The 10,601-nt window shown below is 37.6% G+C and overlaps 1 protein-coding gene across 1 annotated transcript; it reads left to right on the forward strand.

Moving 5' to 3' along the window:
- Nucleotides 1-55: 55 nt before the first annotated feature.
- On the forward strand, nucleotides 56-6,186 carry selenot1a (selenoprotein T, 1a). The gene is made up of 6 exons (XM_079612007.1): nucleotides 56-492; nucleotides 1,951-2,061; nucleotides 2,263-2,389; nucleotides 3,115-3,202; nucleotides 5,320-5,486; nucleotides 5,693-6,186. Exons 1-5 carry the CDS (start codon nucleotides 362-364, stop codon nucleotides 5,442-5,444), a joined length of 582 nt encoding a protein of 193 aa, XP_079468133.1. The 5' UTR covers nucleotides 56-361; the 3' UTR covers nucleotides 5,445-5,486; nucleotides 5,693-6,186.
- The last annotated feature ends 4,415 nt before the right edge of the window (nucleotides 6,187-10,601 follow it).

Here is a 10,601-nt window from a genome sequence, read left to right on the forward strand (position 1 = left end):
TTGAGAGAGCTTGTCAGCCTAGTTTTAAAATCTTGAAGATTGAATTAGTTTTAAAAACTAGACATTTGAATGTAGATTAAACATCGATAAACATTAAACTAAAAAAAAAGGTCAATAAGAGACTACATAAAAAAAGAAAATAAAAAAGAACCACGTCATAACGCAATAGCGTGAGGACGCTATAATTTTTTTTTAAACCGGTTCTCTGAAATGAACTGTTCAAAAGAACCGATTCGTGGAAATGAGCCGCGCTACCCGTCATGAAACGAGCCAATCACAGCGTCGCTTTCAGGATTACCCGTATGAAAGTCAGCAGTCCACTTCCTGCCTTCAGTTCTGTAACTGATCGTCGTGGAGGAAGATGCGTTGGTTGCCTCTCTCGGTGATAATATTATGGGCCTGTACTCTTTACAGCGCCTCTGCGGATATCAATGGCCTAAAGAAGATGAAGATGCAGTTTGCCGCCGGTCCACTTCTCAAATTCCAGATTTGGTGAGTACGAGTTTGAACACATTTATGTCGATCGGCGTCGGTCTCCGGAACAGGCCGATGACTGTATAATGACATTGAGTGTGTTGATAGTAGCACAGATTATCCTCGCAGAGAAACTGTACTGTGATGGTATGAACAAACAAGCCTTAATTTGTCTCATATTGCACAAGCAGTCTCGCAAGTAACCTCCGCAGGATGTTATAATCAGCCAGTAATCCGGTGTTAAGTGGAGAGCTCTCGTTTGAGCATTAACGTTAGCCCATTAGTGGATCTGTCTATGTGCTTGCTTTTGAACCACTGCACATTAAATAAAAAACTTGTATTGATTTATAAAGCGCATTCAATGCTGCTATAATATCTAGCATCCATTGGAAGGGCGTTTATCACAATCTGAAACGGAAATTATTGCTTAGGTCATTTCGGTAACGATAACTAACGTTATAGGCTGGACCGCAGTGGTCGGTAAACGAGTAACGTTAGCAGCTAACGTTAATCAACCGATATTTTTAAAAATGGACATTGAATGAAAACCAACATAACACATAAAATAGTGCTGAACTTATATATATATATATATATATATATATATATATATATATATATATATATATATATATATAATATATATACACACCGTACTGAACCATGAAAATGTACTGTAGCCTACTATAATATAAATTATAAATTCGTAAATTAGCGCTGTTAAATCGATTAATCGCATCTAACAAAAGTTTTTGTTTAGATAAGTGTGTGTAAATGTATTATTATAAGTATATGTCTGTGTGGATATTCTGTGTACAGTACACACACATTTATGTGTTTGTAATGTATACATAGACACACACACACATTTATTATCAAAACAAAAACTTTTGTTAGATGTGATTAATCGATTTGACAGCACTAATATAAATATTAATTTATACCTTGATCATTTATCTTCGTTTGTAGTGCGTTAAGTTAACTAATGAAAAGAAATACAACTTTAAAACTGCACAAATGTATTTGTAGCTAAATGGTGAAATGAATAAATGAACAATACTTTTATTAACCTTATTAAATGTCACCAATGGAAATGTTTTTGTAAATTGTTACAATTTCATATTAATCCAAAGAGTCACACTTAAAGATGGCCATCTTTAAATATCTACACAAAGACCATCACATTGAAAATAGACACATATGTATATTGTATACTCGCATATGCTATTTGCTTCTATATGATGATATCTAATCAAAATATGTATTACAGTGATGGTAAAAAAAAAAGCCTAAAATCAAATGCGTTTCTTATTTGTTAATGTTTCTTTGGGTTTAATCGGTTATCGGTGCCGATTAATCGGCATAGCTCTAATCTATATAGTTGCAGCACACCAGTGCAGTTGTGTTAATATCAATCTGTGTAAGTGAAGCAAAGGCTCTGAGGTGTGTCTTCATCTTGTTTGTGTTCTGCTCCAGCATCTCCTGAGGGTACAAGCGGGTGTTTGAGGAGTACACGCAGGTTTTGTACCAGCGGTACCCAGACATCCGCATCGAAGGAGAGAACTACCTTCCGATGCCTCTCTACAGGTAATGGCCTGCACAACACTGCTCATTGTCACATTGTCACGTTTGCGTTCCTTATAGCCCCGTGGCCTGGAATGAATGTAATGGTCAATAACAAAATAATTTCATTTATTTTTTAGTTAAATTAGATATATTAATTAATATATAATACGTGTTTGTGTATAATTCAGTATTTTTAAAAGTGTCCTTTTTTCTTCCCTCCAGGCACTTTGCTTCCTTTCTGTCTATGTTTAAGCTGGTGTTAATCGGAGTGGTCATTTTGGGCAAGGATCCGTTTGCTCTATTTGGCATGCAGGCTCCAGGGCTCTGGGTTTGGAGTCAGGAGAATAAGGCAAGGCCATTATGACCGGTCCGGTACACATTGTATGATTTTGGGCTGTCCCAGGTGAAAGATGACCGATTTCTGTGGTTGTGGCTCCTAAATGGTGGTCCAGTGAGAGGGGTTCAAAGAAGGGCGTTGTCACGGTCTTGCGACCAAAGATAATTTTCTGACAGTGTGAGAGATTTTGCATGATCATCTAATCTCAGTGTGTTTGCTAATGCGACTTACTACGATTAGTTAAAAGATTTTCATTTGGTGTTTTAAAGGTGCGTTTACGCCATGTCATGATTGCGTAACAATTCTGAACTGTACAAAAGTCTTGCTTGTAGAACCTATACAGTAGTTACAATGTGTAAACTCAACTGTACCAAGCTATTTTAGTGCTAGGTTAGATGGAAGATCCGACATGGGTTCAAATACAAACTTTTCTTTCCCCCATGGACCTCATTAGTGTTTAACTTGGTCACCTCGGTGTTGTCTGCAGTGCTAGGAGAGAACGCAACACCCAAGAGACCAAAGGACAAGCCTTGTGTTAATGTTCACCTGACTCTCAATGTGCCATTCCTGAAATGTAGACAAGGACGGTTTTAATCTTCAGCATTCTTTGATTTGTTTTAGAAAAAGTCATGTATAAACTACCCACAAAATGAAGTATTTAAACATTAAATATGTACAGTGCAAGAAAAATGATCTGCAGCAATGCTTATTTGATGGGATTTGTTTCTTTTTGTTAGATATATGCCTGTATGATGGTGTTCTTCTTCAGCAATATGATTGAAAATCAGTGTATGTCCACGGGTGCTTTTGAAGTCACGCTCAATGGTAAGTGTTTATTTTAATATACAATTTATATTATTGTTTATAATAGTTATTGTTGAAATTATTAGAATTATTATTTTATTTTTATTGTGTGTATATATATATATATATATATGTGCGCATGTTTATATATAATATTAATTGACCTAACCCTTTACATAAAGTTTTTGTTTGTAAAAAGGGATAATTGAATGATTATAGTTTAGAAAATTCCTGTTATGACCCCTTTCTAGGGATGCTCATATTGACCGTTTAACCGTTAACCGAAAGTAAAAATTGGCAGATTAATACTATCAGTTAAATGGTTTAAAAGTAAAAAAATAAATATATATTTTTAGCTTTTTTGTTGTTGTTTGTTTGTTTGCATGGTTCAAAAAAGTAGTATTTATAGGTTATTTGTTGTTAACTCACTCACGGGGTGCATCGGCACGCGCAACCGCACGCCTAAAGACATTTCGCTGAGCAAGCTAAATGAAGCAAGCGAAAAGTAGCCTACTGTGTGGGACCATTTCGACAGAGAGGGCGACGAAGTTACTTGCAAAATATGCTACGCGGTATTAAAATAAAGCAGTAGTGCAAGTACAATGCAATAGGCTATCACTTGTGAAGCAAACATCCACAGGCAAATGAAAGGCGCTTTCCGAAGTTGGCCACTCTAGCGATACGATTTTCTCTGTATTCCCGGGACATCTCCCATCGGAGACCCAGACTAACCCCACATCATGTAGACATGTTACTTTAAAAAAAATAAGAACTAGACAAGCTGTGGATTGAGGTAGGCCTGCTATTTTTATTTGACGAAAAAACTTAGTCTGATTGGGAAAACCCTGTTTTTTTTTTGTTTTTTTTTTCTCAAAGCTTCAACCTGATTCAGTGTTTTCTTCTTTTCATCTTAATTTGTTAATAATTTAAGTTTAAAGGTAGGCCTATAAAGGTACATTTATAGGCCTATTTTAGTTTTTATATATATATATATATATTTATTTAATTCTGTTTTCACTGTCAGACATGCTGCAGGTGCGTGATCATTTGATGTGGATGCAGGTTCTGTTGTTGATCTGTTCTGCATACTGCTGTTTGCACGTTAAAATAAACCTGTGATCATTTATTTTCTTTTTTACGGGTCACAGACACTCGCTAATTTTATTTGTATTTAATGCCAATTCAATATTATAATCTTATCAGTTAACGGTTAATAATCGGATAACGAGCGGCGGATGTCGGTCGGGAAAATGAACCGAAATGAGCACCCCTTTCAGAACAACATAACTTGACCAAAGACATTCAAACCCTTTAAAGGGATAGTTCACCCTAAAATAAAAAATGAAGTCATCGTTTACTCACCCTGGTGTTGTTTTAATGCCGTATGCCCTTTTTCGAACTAAATCCCGCTTGGTAATATAATGGCAGTGAATAGCGACCAGGATCAAGCTTTTTAAAAACGACTCAAAAGTATCACAAAATAATCCCATGCCGTATTTTCCAAGTGTTCTAGGGCTGTACGATTGGGTTTGGTCCATTCCGGAGATAGTACACGGATGTTTTTTAATTTTTTTTATTTATAGGTGTTGAATTTCATGTCTCCTATTAGAGTCTCATAAATGTGCATCTATGCACAGTAGACCAATTGCCACGGTCAGGATTTTCGTTAAATGCTATCAATTTTGGTTTGTTTTTCACCAAACCCTATCGTATAGTTCCAGAACACTTGGGATTTATGACTCGTCTTTTTTTTTAAAGCTTGATTCTGTTCGTTATTCACTGCCATTATATGGCCAACTTTTGTGGTCCAAAAAAGGAAGAAGGGCATATGGCATTAGAACAACACCAGAGTGAGTACATTTCAATTTTAATGGGAACTAACCCTTCAAGCCTTTTTTATAGCATATAGATTTTTTTTTATAGCAAATAAAATTGTGCTAAATAAGAAACTTGTTTATCAAATGAGAAGAATTCGAGGTGTTCACTGTCTTGTATACAGGATGTTGACATCTATAGAGTGGCTGCATGGCGGTTGCCTAATTCAGTGGTTTAGTTTGGCGGAAGTGAAAAATGCTGTGGTTGCACTTATCACTATGGTAACACTATTTTGGGGGATTTTTTTTTTTTTTTCTGGTTAGATGTTCCAGTTTGGTCCAAGCTGGAGTCCGGGCACCTGCCTTCCATGCAGCAACTGGTTCAAATCCTGGAGAATGAGATGAAGATGAACGTCCACATGGACACACTTCCACACCCTCGTTTGTAACCCTGCCTCTGATTCACTGCATGGAGCCTACGACCCCTCCGCGTATGTGGAACCATCATAACCTTACTAAATGTCTATTAAAAATGTTTTTAAAAAATATCTATAATTTGACAGTGTGGGGTCAGTAAGATTATTCTGAAATGCGTCCTGCATATATTTAAACAATACTAAGGTTTGCCTTGGTTAAAGCAGATGCCTGTATTTTTTTCCCCTCTCTCCTAATTCTCTTCACTCACACATTCTCTTAGTTTTGTGGTGAAGCTCTCCTACGGCTGTGAGGTGACGTTTATGACGGTTTGCGCTGAAAGTAGAGCCTCTGCTAGCGCACACCCGATGCTCCGCGTCGTCCTCATCGAGCCTCTCGGAGATGCAGCGCCTACAGACGCTGGTGCGGGATTCATGGCAACAACGGTGGCCATATAGATACGACTAGCCCATCTCTTGTGCAATAACTCTTTGGTTCAGGATATATGTTCACAAGGAATATGTAATTAATATTTTCTATTTGAGTTTAGCTCAGTCAACTAAATTTACTATTTTCCTTTCATTTGATTCTACTGTATGGCTAAACCCTGGTCTTTGTTTTATGTAATAAGTAGATATAAGAAGCTAACTTAAACACCCATGATCTCTCATCATGCTAATTTAACTTTTAAGTGACATTAATTATATTTCCGAGTCCTGGTTTTTATATTGCTTTGTATAGCTTAAAATGTTTAGAAAATTGAAAATAAAATGGAATTAACTAAATATTGTGTCTTTATTGGAAGGATGGCCTAGCAAATTGTATTTAAAACCTTTTAAACAGTAAAAAAAACTATTACATATAAAGGTTGAAGAAAAGTACCATCAGCAAACCGAACCACTTCACTTTATTAAAAATCCCATTGTTCACTCATTTGTCTAATGTCATTAATCTAGTCCAGAACTGGGTTTAGTCTGGTTTTACCCAGATCACTTCAGGTGAAAAGTCTTATGTGCTTATCACGGCCTAATAATCTTACTGTGACCTTGGTCTTAGTTTTGGATTCTTCCAATTTGGCAGATTTACAATGTAATTTGTAATGTTTAGTGAAGGCTTTATTTTATTTTTACGTTAGAGCAGATGTTACAACACGCATGGATTAGAAATGAGATTGGAGAAGTTCAGGAGATTCACTCGATCTGTGATTTCAGGTGTGAGGAAGTGTAACAGACAAGAGTGGTATTGCAACACAACACGCCAGTGGACAACAATAATAATAGTAGTAATAATTTTGTGCATGACCCCCCATTGGTTATTTAGGCTAAATTATTCTTGTATTATTGGAAAGATTTAGGTCGATCTTGAAGTGTACTGTATATGAATAGTTACCCAAAACTAAATATAAATTCTGTGATGAAACTCTCGAAGGCACAGGCTGATGGATCCTTAACTCAATCTGCTTGGATCACATCATTGGCTTTATAGGGCACAGCTGATTGGTTCCTGCTGTATCAGTAGCCAATGAGCTCGCGTGTGAAGCCTTCAAATACTTTGTTAGCATTTGCTGTAGTTGCAACGCGCTTTCAGAAACCCTCCACCTTCCCCAGCTCCAGTGGGGAATAATACAGGTGGAGCTGCTCCACCTGTATTAACTGAAATTGAAAAGAATTTGATATACCTGACATTTTTGGTAACATTAGTAAAATGTTTAGGTCACTGTTTAAACTTTGATTAATCTAGGTTCAGGTACCTAAGTTCAGTTAACTTTGATTAATCTACAGGCATGAAAACTCCTCACCTTTCGGCGAAATTCGCCGTTTTAAAACCTAAAAGGGTCACCTACGTGATTTGTGCAGATCCGATGAGAAAATATTTTAGGGGGGGGGGGGGGGGGGGGGGGGGGGGGGGGGTGTTCGAGGTCGAGGCCAGCATTTATCCCCTATAAAGTTACCATAAACTTTACAAAACTATAAGCTTTAAAAAACAATCATCATTCCGAATGCCGAAACATGACAGCCAATAGGGATGTTCGCCGGAGTCAAATGTGACGTCACGATATGGGCGTGGTCGCAAACTGGTTGGCAGAAAGAACCAAAACATGTCGCAGACTCGCGGCAGTCTACCTGTGTTTTGTCAGCATATGCTAATTATTTGTCCGAAGAACCAAAAAAGAGATATAAGGTTAAGCTTTTATATAACCAGGGTTCATGTTCTCTGCCTGATCAATATCACCTGAGTGAGAATTGGAGCAAAAGCCCGGACACATGGCCAGATTTGACATTCGGCGACATCTATCTGTATCTCATCGACACGCCATCTATGTTTACCAGAGAGTCGATGAAGGCGTACAAATCTTTAGATGCCTATAAATTAAGTAATAATTACGAATATTACTTGTTGTAACTAAGGATAACTGGTAAATATGTTACAACTAGAGTAAAAATACAGGTGTAATTTATCCATGGGCTATATTTTGAATCAAAATTATCTTACCTCTGATATATAACATTGGTTAACATATACGTAAAATGTATGAATGAAAATACAATAATTTGCCCTTAATTTATAAGGGTATGTCAGTGTTATTATACTTCCATTGCTCAGTCACAGCATGCACAAAAAGTTATGTAAACAAACACTTTGACACGTCTTCCGCGGTATTTTGTACAGTTATTCATTCCTTAATTAACCCATCAATGCGATAGAACCTACTAGTAACATTTATTTACAAAAGTAGTTTTAATTTTTAACGCAAAATGTAGGTAGCAGACGCGATCGTGGTCCGCTGGCTCCCATTGTTTTCCGCTGGGTATAGACGCCTAATTGCAGAAATTCAAAGCTTTCTTTCTTGATTCAAGCTGTTTATGTACGCGGTAGAAGCTCTTGGGGTTGTTACTCTTATCGAACCTGTTAACACAGCCGATCACAAAGCACGATACAACCATTTTTCTTCTGTGTTTGCGCTGCGCTTTAAGCGGTCATTACTTTTCTTCTGCCAACCAGAGCGCGTCGTGACGTCACGGCGAACATCCCTATACGAGTCAGAGTAACGTTAGGGCAGAAATGTTTTCAAAGTCTTTTACACCGCGAGTCTGAGAACTGGACACACTGCCGAACAAAGAACCGCACGTCGGAAAGCAAGCCTGAGGTAAGTTAGCTTACAATGTTAACTGTCCTGTCAGATACAGACAGCGATGTTGCCAATGTCATTATTTTTTATTTTTGACATAGAAGTGGGCGAGATAATATCGCGAGTGGGCGCGGGCGCCGTGAGCGCTGAGCGAGCAGGAACAAGTATTCATTGCGCGGCTCGCGAGCCTCATGCGGCTCGCCAAGCTTTAATTTGTGGCTCGCAGTTGCATGGCGGTAAATAATACGGTGATATGATAATGCATTCACTATAGATATTTTATAAAAACATAACAAGTAGGGCTTTAACATAACCCGTTAAAAACTCAAAGTGTCAGCTCTATTACAAATTATTTCGATCGGATTGAAAGGGGTGGTTTATCGAGAGAACGTGAAAAAACTTGATCGATTGAAAACCGAAACTGAAAGGACGACGTATGACGCGCTGAACAAGCTGTTCTCCTGATTAATAAAGTGTCATATAAATGAATATCCTTTCATTCTATAATTCTCCTTTCACTCAGCATCTGTGAAGTGAAGCAGGACAACGGCTCACCAGTGCTTGTTTCAGATTATCATACAGACGACTGGTTTGGGGCATTTTTGGGATAAATAGTAGTAGTAAATAGTTTTTTTTCTCTGAGACCCGATGAAATACGTAGATCAGCGGCCCATTGGTTCTTTTCTTGATTGACACTGGGCTAGCCCAATCACATCTTTAATGTGAAGTATAGAAATATACTCTTTCAAGTATAGAAATTAGTACAAAACTAATTATGAAAGTTTCCTTTATTTTTCAGTGCATTTGTTTTACAATAGGCTATATGGCTATTACTATCATGGGATTAATATTATAACTATTATTGTAGTAGTAATGTAGACAGACACTGTAACTAAAAGAGTTTTGAAATTTTCTTTGTTTAATTTGCACCAGATTGATGAATTTCACATTAAAAAGCACAACATTTTCTTACGGGGGACCATGCCCCCGAACCCCCCTAGAGTGGCAGAGGACCACTCATCACAGTGATCCAAAAATCCTGTGAGAAACACTGGTAGCCTCAGTAGTATATTCCTGCACAACCGGAGGCTGCAGTTTTAGGACCCCAGTTTTAGGACCGCAGTTTTAGGACCCTAGTTTTTTGTGACAGCGCCACCTACCGAACTGGATGATATAGCGGCGGCTGCTGTTTCAGGACCGCAGTTCTAGGATCCAGGTGGTTTAGTTTGTACATCAAGATCCACCTTGATCCTAAGTCTCATTAGAAAAAAAATATATATTTTAACAAATAAGATTATGGAATAGAATAGCTCCTGCAGCAGGTGGATTAGGGCAAGTAGCATCAAGCTACACGACACAATTTAAAAGATTAATATTAAACTTTTACTTAAAGCTCACTTTAAACCACCATCGAGTAAGATAGGATATTTGTACCATATTCCGGTCGCGGTTTAAAATGGTTTTAAGTCATAAAAAGATGTTGAAATATGGTATAATAAAGCAATTTATATGCAGCTAATGGCTACACCTTGCTTGGCAATACTGTAAACATTCTTAATTTATATGAAAATACCCAAAATTGCACGAAAATCACACACAAACCACATATACTCGAAATCGTGCATTTATTAGCTTCTTGTTTCAGGTGAAGAGATGTGTCTTAGCTTTGTTATCACGGATAACAGGACCGCGTCATGCAGAAGGGCAGGATTATTGTCACGTTGAACCACGTGAGATGATTGACAGCTGTACAGCGAATGAGACTTGCGTACATTACTGACGCAAATCAGGAAGAGGAGACCCAGATCTCTCTGTGTTCGCTGTTTGAGTTTTATCATAAACACTATCGAGTCTTAAATCTTTCTAATGATGCTCAGTTTGTCCAGATAAAATAAGTAAGAGTGTGATGTTTTAACGAGTAATGAATGTTGAACAACAATCTGTTGTGATCAACATGTGATCTTTTATCTTTGCCGCGAAAGGGGTTAAATTTGTGTTTTTGGTAATCCAGTTCTGTAGGTGGCGCTGTCACAATAAACTAGGGTCCTAAAACTGCGGTCCT

This window comes from Phoxinus phoxinus (assembly GCF_949152265.1).
Source record: "Phoxinus phoxinus genome assembly, chromosome: 5".
Lineage (NCBI taxonomy): Eukaryota > Metazoa > Chordata > Actinopteri > Cypriniformes > Leuciscidae > Phoxinus > Phoxinus phoxinus.